A 15,011-nucleotide genomic window follows, 5' to 3' on the forward strand; every position below is an offset into this window, starting at 1 on the left:
TTCAATTGTCATAATGAATTTGGATTTGGACTATATGCCAACAAAACAATGGCTTTTGAGCCATAAATTAAAAAGTCATAACTTAAGAGTACCACCATTATTTGCAAAATTATAACTTTTGACATATTTTTTTAAAGAATCCTTACCGTACGACCTCACTGTCACTTAACCCCACTTTATCTGATCTTGGCAAAGTCTTAACTCTGTCACAATAACTGTTTCTCTTCTGATTACTTTCATCCACCAAAACATCAAATCCTATCCTATCTTACATCTCCAATCCATGTATCTAATAGTTTGAAATCGTGCTCTCAAACAAAAACTATGAAAACTATTAATTTGATTTACTGACTTACTGATGAATAAGTTATAAATTATATCGTATAGCCTCAACAATACATATTCCTCATCTCATATCGGTGGCACAGCGTATCATCTTAAATTAATCTGGAGTTGACAAATTTCACACACACCAAATACTTTATGTTTAATTTGAAAAACGTGATATAGCACCACCGGAAAATGCTCGCGTATAGCCATCATCATATCATATCAGTGTTATATACAAAATATCCCCCTTTCAAATAAAGGACATTCCTGATGTACCTACAAAAAGGCACGCTCACTTACAATTGGTCTATATGATTTATTATATTTAAACTTGTTGTGATGTGGTATGGAATTTTCACTCTTTAACTCGTGTCGTCTCTCCACGTTTTGCTTATATTCAACAAATCGTTTTAAATTCTACCAAAAACTGCGAGAAGCTTTTCGCATTCGAATATTTACCTATAGACCTAGACTTGCCCATAGGATAAAAGATACAATTGTATATTTCTATGAATATGTGTGTAAACCATGCAAATATGAATTATATCCATTTCAATAAATTACAACAAGTGTAACGACTCATCTTTTGACTGTCGCATTGTAGAGGTAGGTTTGTATCTGATATTACGCTTCCTCTCTCTATATGAATTTTATGACTGTATACGGATACGGATAGCGAGATGAATAGACAGACCTACTGACCTGGTTTTAAATTATGAATGTCGTTGGTTTTTCATATTTTTTGTTTTCTTTTTTTCACAGATACAAGATACAAAAGTACCTAAAACTTCCTACACAAAAAGTAACCAAGGGCCTTTTTTAGTTGTATATATACAAGTAGAGCATGTTGCAAGAGCAGAACGACAAAATGTATTGATTTATATTCTTTAAATTTCTAGGAAAAGATACAGTATCTTTTTTTTTACTACTGCGCGCCATATCTATGAACTAATAAATCATCAAAATCTCACAAAACCACTAATTAACTATGCCTTCCTTTGCCTGTGTATGCGAGGGTATTTCAGAATTTAGATTTGGCAACAAAATAAAAAAAAAATAAAAATTACACGTGATTTTCTTTCGCAAATTTATTCTCGTATTATGTATGACCTTTGCGTATTTCAATTTGTATTTTGTTGCTGTGATGATGTTTTCTTCCCTGTAGATACAATAATAATTTTTATTACGTGTTTATGTGCGATCACACTCCGACCGACCATCATTGAGAACAAAAAAAAAGATAAACGCGATTGAAAATAAAAATTACCTTAAAAAAATGAAGAAACAAAAAGTATCTATAGATCACAAGATACTTCTAAGGCGGTGAAACCGTTTAAAAAGCAATTTTGATAAACCTATATGTTTTAAAAAATTTTGTTTCTTGTTTATTATTTTTTTGTTTGCAGTTTTGTTGCTAAGATATGGGTCTTAGAGGTAGCCTCCGATATGATGGTAAGGTATATGCAACATACAAACTTTTTCACTGATAACCCTTGCTTGATATAAAGAATAAAAAAAGGCAACTTAAGAACTAAAAAAAGATAGTTATTTTCAGATGCGCATCATTACAGCGAGAGAGATGAGAAAAAAAAAACTACAGCAAAAATATTGAAATATACAAAATAACAGAATTAACAATAAAAAGGAAAAACAAGATATTGTATCTTATATTCTTCATCGCCATATTCATCTGCATGATGCGTTGGATGATGATGGTAAGTTACAGATGCGGCTTGACGGATGGCGCAACCTTAATATGCTCTCTTTCTTGATATACCAGCTTAAGATATATACAGAAAGATATGTTTTTTTCAGGTTCTTCACTGATGCACTGATGATGATCGAAGTGGACTCTGGAGGTGTGCAAGAGCCGATCAGACGAGTTTTTTTTTCTTTTTGTAATACCTAGGTATGTATTTCTTTTTGTTCGAATTTTAGTCAGCTATGTTAGCCCACTTTTGGATACCAACGCAAGTAGGTATGGTTAAACAAAAAATATAAACATGAAACAAAAGAACACAACAGACAGAAAATATATAGGAGATAATAAGGTGAAGATACATTGAGGGCAATAAAATCGATCTTTTACTATGAGTCCATCCGCATGAAATCAATCATTTTCTTCGAACGGTTGGTGATGGTGATGAAGCAGAGTGATGGTGGCCGGTAGGATCGATGGTGCACTCTGTATTTAGTTAACATGAAATGTGAGCAAACGATGTTAAAAAACAATTAAAGAAGCTTTCAGTTGTTTATCGAGGAGATTCAAGATACCCTATGAACTTGTAAAAGAAACATCACAAAGATCATAGAAAAGAAACTTTTTCTTTATATTAGGCGGACAACTATAAGTAAGTGTGACATAACTGAATTTTTTTGTGATTTTCCAAGTTGACAACCTCAAGATACTTAAAATCACAAAATATCCTCTTTTTTTTAGTTTATGAGTGATTTTAAGCATGTTCAGTAGTAATCTCATGGTTCATGTCACCGAGCAACAAATCTTTACATCGTTTTAGAGATATAAGATTATTGCACTTGATGATATTTCAAAGGTATTTCATCATCTTGCTCTCTTATCGAAAACGCGTGGTTTTGGTATTGACGAATCTCTTCTTCGTTGGATTAGAAATTTTCTTCCCAACCGTTCAATTCAAGTTGTTTTAGACGGATTCAAGTCTGAAACCCATAAAATAAAATCCTGATCTGCCGCAGGGCTCCGTTTTGTCCCCGATGCTTTTCTTCGTTTCTGTCAATGTTCTCCTGTCCTTAACTTCTAATCCAATCAATTGTTTCGCTGACGATATCACTCTTATTTTTTTAATGGTCGTTTACAGACTCACAACCTTCTTCTTCGGATGTGGAGCTGCAAAAGCAAAATAAGATCACATCATTAAATTCCGACTTATGCAGCATTGTACAATCGGGAATAAAAAACCCTGTGGAATTTAATGCTTCGAAAACCCATTTCTGTCTTGTATCCTTAAAACGAGATATACCCTCTTTGCCACTATCTATTAGTTGCACTAGCATTAACAAAACTGAACTTCTCGGAATCCTAGGAATGGTCATAAGCAACCTTCTCTTGTGGAGCAATATCGCCAAAATGCCGCAAGATGTCAAGGTTTTTTGAGACGGTGCAAGAAATTTGTATCGCCGTTTGATCTATCTACAATCGACAAAACCTATATACATATGTCCGAAACTTGAATATAACTCTTATCTCTGATCTGGTGCTCCAGGTACTTATTTAAGAGTCTTGAACAGTATTTAAAGAGCTTTTAAAATGATTTGAGAGAGAGAGACTATGCTCTAGTGAAAAAGTTGCATTCCTTCCCGTACTACGCGAATGTGGAATGCCTTGCGACGCTCTTTCTTTACTTAGTTTTTGTTTGTTTAAAATTGTTTTTTATTATGGAAGCCTTTCTAACATGGAAGCCTTTCTAAAACCATTATAACAAAGAAGCCTTCTTACATCCAACTTAAAAATTAGTATTCATTCAAACAAAAAAAACGGAATTTCAAAACGTTTGTACAAACAAACTAATCATACCTTATATTAAGAACCTATTTAAAAAAATAAATGAGGTGCTTGAAAATACGCGACTCCACTATATTTACCTTAGGTAGGTTAGGTGTATACCTTTTGAATTCAGCTTCTGAACAGAATTATTTTACTATGTAATAGCTTTTTAATATCAGTAGATCAAACTATTTACTCTATGATGGTATGATCCTATAAGCTACCAAGGTAGTAGGTAAATACATACATACTTAAAAAAAGGATTTTATAGTTTGTTGATCGAATTTAAAATTATTAATTATAAAGGAGAATTATTGAAGATTATAAAAGGAGGTAGGTACCTAATTAAGGCTACATCAACTATAAAAAGATACAAATATGAAAAATTTTGTAAAAAAAAATAAAATCTACGTTGTAAAAGATTTCATTAGATTAGGTGCAGTTCTTACCGTTGTAACTGTTATGAAGTTCTTGCTGTATGGTGTTGATCTTACCTGAAATTTTTTTAGAAAAAAAATAAATAAAATAAAATAAAATAAAAATTAAAATAACATTTTTGAAAAATAAAAAATAAAACAAATTTATATGCCAAATAATAATAAATAAAATTAAAATAAAAGTTAAAAGTATAGGATCAATAATGCTACCTTGAGGAACCCCATTTTATTTTCTTGTGATATTGTTTCTGTTCTTGTTATCATATTAAAATATAGTGTGGGCAATAACTAGAAAATACAAAGCTACGTGATGCTCAATTCATCTCAACGATGAAGCCTACACGTTTCTCAGAATCTACCAAAACCCTGGATAACAACTTGAAACCCTATAAAATTTGTAATTTAAATTGCTTAATCCGAAAACCTTTGCAATAGTTTTCATTTAAGTCGATTTTATTATAGTAAATTTCAACATTGACACGCGCTTAAAAGCCATAAAACTTTCAATATCAATATTATATTACAACATTTTCATACCTCAAGTGTGTCCTTGTAGTCTTTTGAAAACAAAGCAAAAACCCAGCTTATGGCATGCATGGCAAAAGATACCTCTGCATTGTTTCGTATCTAAAGCCATTAATCTCCAATTATTATGTGTGTTTATTTCATAATTACTATTTGCTCGTATATTTCTATGACCGCAACAGCAGCAGCAAAATAAAAAATCTAAAACCAAGAGGCGTCCTTTTTTTACAAACCGTATTTCCTTACTTCAGAAAAATCCAGATAAAAATGCAAAACAAACTATCATTAAGAAAGTAAAAGGCAAACGAAACCTTTCTGATTTTTATTTTTTAGTTCTTCTTTATGCTATGTATATGTCTGATAGGTATGGAAATCCCCCTTCTATCTTTGTATATCCATAAAGACCATGGAACTTGAAAGTATCCCAGCCCGCAATATTAAAATGATGCAGTGGCAGATAATAAACACTCATGTCAACAAAACGTATCCTTAAAAATGTGTTTCTTATAATACACACTATCGCTACCGCTCTCTGTCTTTCTCACCTTATTGTTGCGCTGGCGATGACGAGGACGAGTACGACGGCGAAGGACAAGCCGGTCGTGGCAGCGATATGATGATGGGGCTTTGCTTTTTGGTGGGATGATAGTGTCCTGGTTGTGAATAACGCTATGTACCTCCAGAGTCAACAAAAACACCGTCAATTTTATACAAAAAACATTTACACCCAAGCCTCATCGCACAGCGCACTCTTTCATCCAAAGTATCTTTAAATGCCGTTTTACATTAAACGCTTTCATACCTTAACCCAGAAGCAGACTAAAAAAGTAAAAAAATATAAAAACAGACATAAGGACAGACATAAGGACACTCTAGCGGCAGCAATGCAATAAAAAGAGTTGGAACGTGGGATTTCCTACGTTGGGCGCCACTTTTTGCGGGTGGTGATTACCTTCACATTTAATGTACCTGGTTGAGGTAGAAAAATTATACTTTCTTTGTATATTTTTATATTCAGATAATCTACACTCAAGGCAATAGATACAAAACTTTGATGTACGAACATTATTTTGTTGAATTAAAAATATTTGTTTAGAAAAAATAGGAAAGAATTTAGTACGAGACTATATGACTATGGGATGCGATTTTCATAGAGACGGCAAAACCAAAGTGAAAAAAAGGACGACAAATGATTTAATGGCAGCGATAAAACACGTGTGTATTTAAATACTGAAGCGATGATGGTATGCTTGTGTAAACGTAATTTTCACACAGTTTTCAATTCTGCTGCCGGGTTATCCTATCCTTATGGGAGTGAAAATCAGTTAGACACTCAAATTTAATATACACCCATCATACCCGAAACTTTTCTCTGCACTTTTACTGGAAGGGTGGTCGACTGCCTTGTCTTTTTTCTTCACCCAACTATGCGGCTGAATAAATGTTTACCTTTTTTGTAAATTTTTATTAAAATTAAATTTTAAATTTATAGTTTGAGATTTCAGTAAGTTCGTGGGTTTAAGGTTTGATAAGTGAGAATGAGAAGTATTTAGTAAATAATTTTATCTCATTTATACTTGTAAAGTTTATCAAAAATTCGTAATCTTTCTCAAAAGTTAAGTTCAATATCCGGAGACTATCTCAGGGAGAACAACACTTGATGCACTTTCAACAAAAACTTGACCGGATCGTTTATTCCCTAAGGAGAAGGATGACTGCCATAAAATGGACAGAGTATCTATTTCTGTATAGATATAGATTAAGTATACGAATGGAAAGCTATTTTAAAAATTATTCGTTATGGTTCTGTGGACAGTGTGCATGAGAGAAAGAGGAAAATGTGCGATAGCCCATGGAAAGTCATTAGGGAAACATTATATTGACATTAAATGAAGGAGTTTCTTTAAGATTTTTTTTGTTTTATATTTATGTATTTTATTTTTACTCTTTAAAATTTTTAAAATGTATGAAAATGAAAACAGAAACAAATATAATCTATATACGAATAAATATATTGAATATTAAATAATTTTTATAAGTTTGTAGTTCAATGGTAATAATATCATTGAAAACAAACATTAACCGATTTATTTGTATATTGATGTTATTTTATGCTTCTGAAATTGGAGGTTTATTGTAAAGAATATACAAATATTGATTTTAATGACCCATATTTTAGTGGTTGGAAAAAAAATGCAGTTAAATGCATTTCAAGAAATTGAAAGTGGTGTAGCGAGTTTTGTAAAGGAATAGAAAAAGTTTCTTAGGCAATGTGGAGAAATGAAGAATATCTGCAAATTTCAATTGTATTACATTTTTTAGCAGATTCATTTCAGCGACACCTATTTTGGGTTCAAGAGCAAAAATTGAAGATATAAATGTTTACTATTCGAGAAAAAAGTGTGTACACACCCGAGTTAGTCAGAGTCAAAGTAGTTTTAATTGAAACAAAGACTATTTTCAAAAACTGAAAGTTCTTGACATACACAAATCAACTTGCCCGGATATTATTCCTGCTATTGTTCTTTAGAGGTGTTCTTCAACTGGGTAAGCTTTTCTATAATGTCCTATTCCACAGGTCCCTTTACGAGTGGATCGAAAAAAGGATTTGTCTAGCTTGTCCATAAAAAAGGCGAATCATCCTCTCCCATCTTATTATCGTCCAATTTTACTTAAGCCTCTTCATTTCAAATTCATGGAAACACTGATCAATTTCCAGCTTAAGAAATATCTTGAAGAAAAAAAGCTTCTTAATGACCGTCAGTATGGCTTTCGTAGCAATAGGTCTACCTGTGACTTCATGGTTTATCTCACCAAACAGAGGAATAAATTTTTAGATGGTTTTGGAGAAAGTAACCTGTTGATAGAGTTCGGCATCAAGCGCTTATCGAAAATGCGTGCATTTGGTATTGATGAAATTTTCCTTCGTTTTGTTGGTAATTATCTTTCGGAACGTTGAATGCAAGTGGTATCGGACCGGTTCAAATCTGATATCCACAAAATACATGCTGGTGTGTCCCAGGGCTCCGTATTATCTCCGATGCTCTTCCATATTTTTATAAATGATATTTTGTCCCATGGCATGATAGTAAGTGCTTTGGACTGTCATGCGAGAGGTCTTGGGTTCGATCCCTGCCTGTGCCACCTAAAGTTTTTCCACGGGTACTTCCTCTTGTGTGGAATTGACAAATTCTCCAAGAAGAGAATATGAATAGTGCTTTCTTAAATTAGCCGTTCGGATTCAGCATATAAACTGTAGGTCCATTCCATCCCTGCAATTACTCGCACACAGGAATGGTTGAGGGTTGTAAGTCACTAGGCCTTGGTTTTCTACGGACTGTTGAGCCACCTGATTTATTTAATTTATTTTTTTTTCTGAAACTTCTTACCCTTCACATTGTTTCGCTGATGACAATACCCTCAGCTTTTCATATTTGTTTTTAGATTCTCATCCTTGTTCTTCGGATGTGGACTACCAACGGTAGAGTATGATAAGCTCATTCAATTCTGATCTTGACAGCATTGTTCATGGAGAAATCAAAAACCGCGTCGAATTTAATGCTTCGAAAACTCAATGATGTGTACTCTCACAAAAGCGTAACCCTCGGCCAATGCCACTTTCCATAAGTGGTACTGGCATCAACGAGTGTTTCGGTTTTCTCCAACGATGCAAGAAGTTTTTGGCTTCTTCTGATCTGGTTATACAAAGCTTTTATTGGTCCGAAACTCGAATATATTTCTCATATTTGTGCTGGTATCTCAATAGCATACCTGAGTTTTTTGGATAGAATTGAAAAGAGAGTTCTTAAAAAGATGGGAGATCGTTCTCTTACCGAGATTTTTACTTCACTTGAACACCGCCACAAGTTCTCATACCTTTTATTTTTGTATTGTTCTCTAAATAAAATATGAATGTAACTATTCCTCCCCTTACAAAATTCAACCTGTTCATCAAGGAATGCTTATCAGTTCACTCCTGATCCCAATTTCGGATGTACTGTCAACTATACTGGGATTCTTTCTTAATCCGGACTACACGAATGTGGAATGCTTTACCCGACTTAATATTTCTCACTTCTTACAATGTGCAGGTGCAAGTGCTGATTTATACATGTGTTGGTACAATTTTTAAGCAAGAAAATTTTGATTTTTGTTTATACAGTTTCCGAATTTATTGAATGAATGAGGATTTTATGATTTTTTAAGGCCATAAACGGAAAAAGTTAGTATTTTTAAAGTCTTGTCGTGTAGTTTCTAAAAACCTAAAAGGTAAATCTTTTTAAATTATTTGCCATGTTTAGAACTACTTTTTTTTCAGTTAGCTGTCTCATTAAAGTCTCATAATTTAAAACAACATTTTGTCAACAAGCTGGTAAGTTTCATGTACATAAATACACACATGAACCTACATTATGCAGGTTCATACTGATATGTTTCAAACAAAACAATTTTTCCATTTAAAAACATTCATATTTTTATAGTTGACACGCAATTTACAAATAGCACATGCAATCGAAATGAATTTTTTGTTTCAAAATGCACTTAAAACATTCCTTCCAGTCACAACAAAAACGTTACAAAAATATTTATATGCATAATATACCAACATTCTTCTATTGAAAACAAAATACAAAAACGCCAGAAACAACAACAACAACAACAACAACAACAACAACAATATAATAATATTATAAACACTAAAATAAAAACCCGTCTAATAAATTAACAATGCAAATCAATTTTGACTTCGGTTTTTATTTTTTTTTTTATTTTCATTTGTGTCTGTTTATTTTTTAATTGCATGTAAAAAAAGTAAAAAACAAAATATCCATATACATTGTCAAGCCCATGTCAGCCCTCGCACTCCATTAATTTTACCCTGATGGCTCGGCTTCACTGTTCACTGTAATTTAGTTCGACCCAATTATTTTCGGTTCATCAAATTATGAGCTAAAAATATGTTGCTTTTTTTTATAATAAAAAACGAGGTAGAAACAAACCTACATACCTACACAGAGATACCAACTTTCCCGAGAGTTGCAAAGGATTCCTATACTATATTAACCAAAAAACCACATGCTTACAAACAAAACTTCCATGAGGGAGTTAGCGAAAGTGGGAATATGAGTCTGGCCGAAATTTATAAATACAAAAATAATTATAATCATAACACCGAATAAAAATTAAAAAAAAATAAAAAGTATTTAATAAAAAATGAAAACAAAATTCCAGCCACCACACGTTATAAAGTATAAAATCTGTCATTTTTGGCCATTCGAGTGAGTGCGCCATGAGAACATTATAAAACAACAAATCACCCGTATTCTATAGTTACCGTATACTCAAACTGTACGTATGTAGTAGTTTGTCGTTACGCCGCATCGCGTCTGTCCGTCCGTCTGAATTTTGAATATCCGTTCCCTACGATATACAACACACTATCCACAACACAGTGAAGCCATCGGGAAAATCTGATTTTAATTTTGATTTATTTATTATTAATAAATTCATTGGTGGTCGATATGCATCTGATGGTTATTTTGTGTTTCTTTTTGTTTTATTTAATTCATGAACATTTTCGATACATATACACGCATCGCATATCATCTATACCTACACTTAATTTTATACTTTAGAGACTACTTCCAGTTTTTCTAAGTTAGTGATTCAGTTGTTGGAGTGTTTCTGAGTGTTTTGTTTGTTTTTTAGAGAGTGGGACTTACTTTGGGTATTAAGAAAATATTTGGGCCAAAATATGTCTGCAAAATTGAATAATGATTTATGTAAATTATATGTGACACACAATTTCGGTTTACGAATCTGTAGAGAAATCAGAGACAGACAAAAAAATAAGATAATAATTTATCAAGGTGGTATACACTGAAAAAAAAAGGTAGTGATACCTTAAAAGTGTGTTTGTTTGATCTTCAAGAAGTAGAAATATTGAAAATGTTTGAATATTTGGTATTTAAACGAATAACTTTGCTAGAAACTCAAACAAGCAGGCCACCATTTTTCTTTTACATTGAATCGGGGTTAAATTTTTTAAGAACTCTTTAATAATTATTAAAATAATCTTTAAGGCAAAAATTAGTTTTAAATCAAAATTAATATTTAAAAATAAGAATAATATTTGGAATTTCAAGAACTTAAAAACAAGTGTTTTATAATTTTAAACAAATCAATACAAAAAGCAACATTTTTTAGAAAATGACGCTATGTTTTTTTTTGGAAGCTTTTTTAATTTATATTAATTTTTTATTTAAACTGAATTTGTGTGAAATTTTAAAAGCAGTATAAATATTTTAGTGTCAATTTTTGTTAAGTAAAAACAAATACGGGATTTGACGAGAATTCATTTGTATATATAGGTTTTTTTTAATAAGGGCGGGTAGTTGTTGAAATGGAATGGCGTTTGTTCATAGCGCCCCCGTCTTGCTGGAACCACATGTCGTCTAGGTCCATTTGGTTCAATTTGGGCCATAAGAAACTAGTTATCATCGTTATTTAGTGCTCGCTGTTGACAGTGACTGCCTCACTAACGTCGTTTTCGAAAAAAGTACGGACTAATTACGCCGTCGCGGCGGCCCAAATTCCACACCAAACGGTAACTTTTTGAGGATCATCACCTGGTGCACCTCCCGTGAGTTGATATTGACGCATATAACGCCAATTTTGCTTGTTAACATAGCCGTTCATCCAAAAATGCGCCTCCTTACTAAAGATGATTTTTCGAAAAAAAAATTGATATTCTCTTTCAAACGATCCAAACGATTCGAAGCCTATTTAGCAAACAAAGGCGTTGTCTATGGCTATGAAATGTATCCTCAAGTTGGATCTTGTACGGGTGTAGGCCCAAATCACGACACAAAATTCGAAAAGTTGACATCTAGAAATGGCCGAGTTCTTGTGCACAGCGAGGAATCGACTGAATCGGGTTCTGCTAAACGCTTTCACGTACCACGGCGATTTTCTCGGCCGATCTTGCGTTACTTGAACGTGCTGGTGTTGGCTGATTGTTTACTTTTGCCACCAAACGTTGACGAGTCGACTGTGAATGGCTTCCACGTGTGCCGTAAAATGGGCGCAATCAATGCGACGTTTGCATTAACGAACACTCATTTTGATAATAAAGTTTTATCATTTGGACGTGCTGTTTAATAGTGTAACTTGCAGTGATCATTTGGCAATAACTGAACAATATACAAAATATTTGACAGATGTAACCAAAACAAAATGGCCGCCACGGGGTGCCAAAATCTACCCGCGCCAATTGAAAACTCTTTATAAACAAATACAAATTAGATTTATTTTTAAGAACAATATTTTACGTTAACAATAAATATTTAGCACAGAATGAAATCATTTCGAATTCAACACCTTTCTTTATTTACGAGATATCGAGAATCGAATATTAATTTTTAGCAAAAAAAACTTTATTTTCTATAGGATGAAAATAGTTTAAAGCCAATATTTTTTGAAGTAGATATTTGAGTCGAAAATCAATTTTTACCAATTTTGGGTAATGTTTTTTTAGGTTTTATTTTTTGTAAAAAAAAGTTAATTCCATTTTTTGTTGAAAACAATATTTTTCAGAAGATAAAATCAGTTTGAAGGTAAATTTAAAATTTTTGAAAATATATTTGAGTTGAAAATTAATTTTTTACAACTTTAAGTCATTTTTTTTTTACATTTTAATTTTTTGTTAGAAAACTGAAAATTTAATCTTTCCAAAAATTTGTAGAGACTTTGAAACGAGAAACGTCAAAATTTCAATTCGACAAATCAGAGCGATTACAATAACTTCGTGTGGGAAGTTAAAAAAAATAAAAAATACATAAAATAAATTTAAAATAAAATAAATACAAATAAATGGTATCAAATATATTCTTAGATCTTTTTAAAAAAAGTACAAGATACAAAATACAAAATACATAAAATAGATTTGAAAAAGGCCGACAAATTTTGAAAGACTGGTAAGAACATTAAAAATGGTATCAAACATAGTTTTAGATCTTTTTTAAAAATAACTACAAGATGTTTTTGGAAATATTCTAAATCAATTAAAACAAAAAAAAAACAGGATTATAGAAAATATATTTTAAGGATAGTTTTGACTTTTTTTGCTCCCTAAAATATTTAACAGTGTTCTTTAAGTTAAGCCTAATTTTGTTAGTTGGTTTTGAAAATGTTTGGTATATTTTGTTATTGTATTTTTTAAAGGCGTTAAAGGAATACCAAATAAGGCCTTTTGAAATCATTGCAAAAATCTTGGCTTTAACATTATGTAATTTGAAAATGTTGTTTGAAAACTGTATTTTAAAAATAAATTCTTATGCACATAAATTGTTCAAATCTCTTATAATTCTTTAAAAACCTCATTCCGAAATGACACTTGGTATAATAACTCGTAATTTTAATGTCATTTATTGCAGTAGGTACATTTTGAGTATACAGAACTATATCTTTATTATGTTGATGGACATGAGCACGATTGGGACGGACGTGTCCTTGAGTTTTTGTGTGTGAAAAATTTTAGACACATTTTGAACACATTATGATTATGTTCACACACAATTGTCTCAACTTTATGGTCATCAGTCTATTATATGTGTGTGTGTACATAAATTTTATGACATGTCTCATCTTTTACTGATGTACGTGCCTACCCTCAATTTTAAAATACAATAACACAAAACAATTAGCATTATATAAATGTACAGCATTGTGCATTCATAAATTTTGGGATAAAACACCAAAAATATATTTATGTCCTCATTATAATTGCATAACGTGATTCAATTGTGATGATGTTATTTGCCATTATTGACAGGTACCTTTGGTACATGTTATTTTGAATTTAAGAAAAAACGAAATACCTGTACGTCAATCCCAACATGAAAATAAGTATCTTAAATCTTGACAAGTTATCGACGGTTTTTTTTTGTGTTGGTCACTTTTCAAGGTCACTTAAAGCCAAAAAAAGGTGGGTACCTTACCTCGGCCATATAGAGACTGAGCTGATGCGAGTTATGGGCAGTTAAACGGTGTTGAGGTTTATTTGTGTGTGGGCATTGGGCACGACTAATTTGCAATAAATTAATGCGAAACTAATTCATCATGATGTAATTCCCGAAATTTCTTGTCTTGTTCTTATTTTCATCTCCTTAAGGAAAAATAAAAAAAAGAGATATAAGCAGACCCACTCTAGATGGCAAAAGGATGAATAAACAAGGAATTTGTACCACCATCAGAGTGAGGCTGCTATAAGAGATCGCGATCCGAAGAATTGAATATAAGACAGAAAAAAAATATCGAATTAAGATTTATGGGTATTTTTATCGATAATGACTTAAAAGCCTGAAAGACAATGATTTAAAGCTTGTATCACGCTGGAATTTAGGCAACATTTTATTTGTATCTGGTCTTAAACGCATAAGTGCCATTCTGTATGTTTTGACTAATAGGAACTAATTTTAAAATTTTTCCACTTGTTTTGAATAATTTTGAAGATCGATTTCATAGTTTTTGGTTGATTTATAAAATTCAAAAGTTGTTTATATATGTAACGTGAATTCAGCTGGAAATACGTATAGGTACATATATGAGTATTATTGCTCAGTTTCTCTTCTTCGGTGTATAACCCATCATCCATCCAAGCGCATAAGATCATCGCCGATAGCACGAGAAACTTATAAATTAAAAATTTCTCACATTTATTACAACAACAACAAGGTAAGCAAATAAAAAAGAAATGAAAACCAAGAAGCTACCAGTACCACCACCAAACCACCACCGAAGACGACGCACAGTGTGCAATTTTGCCAATCTAGCGGAACTTTAATGAAAAATAAAAGTCTTGCGAATGCAACAAAATTGGTATCATATGAAAGGTAAAATCTCCAGCTTTAACTTGGCAAAAAAAAAATATAGAAACAACTGTATTTACCGTTTTACAGCATCACAAACATCAGGTTGGTCCAAGCGAAAAAAAAATTAAAGCTCATTGTTTTTCTTGTGTCAAGTTGATAACAGCGTGGTGAAGCAAATTATTGGTTGTGCTTTTTTAAATTATTTAATTTATTTTTGTAGATATTATTAGACATTTTCTGGGTAAGAAATTTTTTTGTACACTAACAAATAAAAAAATAAAAAATCGTGTAAGAAATAGCCTCTAAAGTGATTTTTTTTTTGTG

At 32.0% G+C, this 15,011-nt stretch overlaps 1 protein-coding gene across 3 annotated transcripts in view; it reads right to left on the minus strand.

Annotated features, from left to right (window-relative positions):
* LOC129940048 (homeotic protein ultrabithorax-like) overlaps positions 1–15,011 on the minus strand; it is a 215,830-nt gene that overhangs the window by 180,057 nt on the left and 20,762 nt on the right. Inside the window, exon 2 of one of the 3 annotated variants that reach the window (XM_056048271.1) lies at positions 4,303–4,347. The exons of the other annotated variants lie outside the window; for them this stretch is intronic. Within the exon in view, the coding sequence (XP_055904246.1) occupies positions 4,303–4,347 (45 nt within the window). The remainder of the gene's footprint in view (positions 1–4,302; positions 4,348–15,011) is intronic. 3 annotated transcript variants of the gene reach the window in all.

Source organism: Eupeodes corollae, chromosome 1 (assembly GCF_945859685.1).
Source record: "Eupeodes corollae chromosome 1, idEupCoro1.1, whole genome shotgun sequence".
Classification (NCBI taxonomy): Eukaryota; Metazoa; Arthropoda; class Insecta; order Diptera; family Syrphidae; genus Eupeodes; species Eupeodes corollae.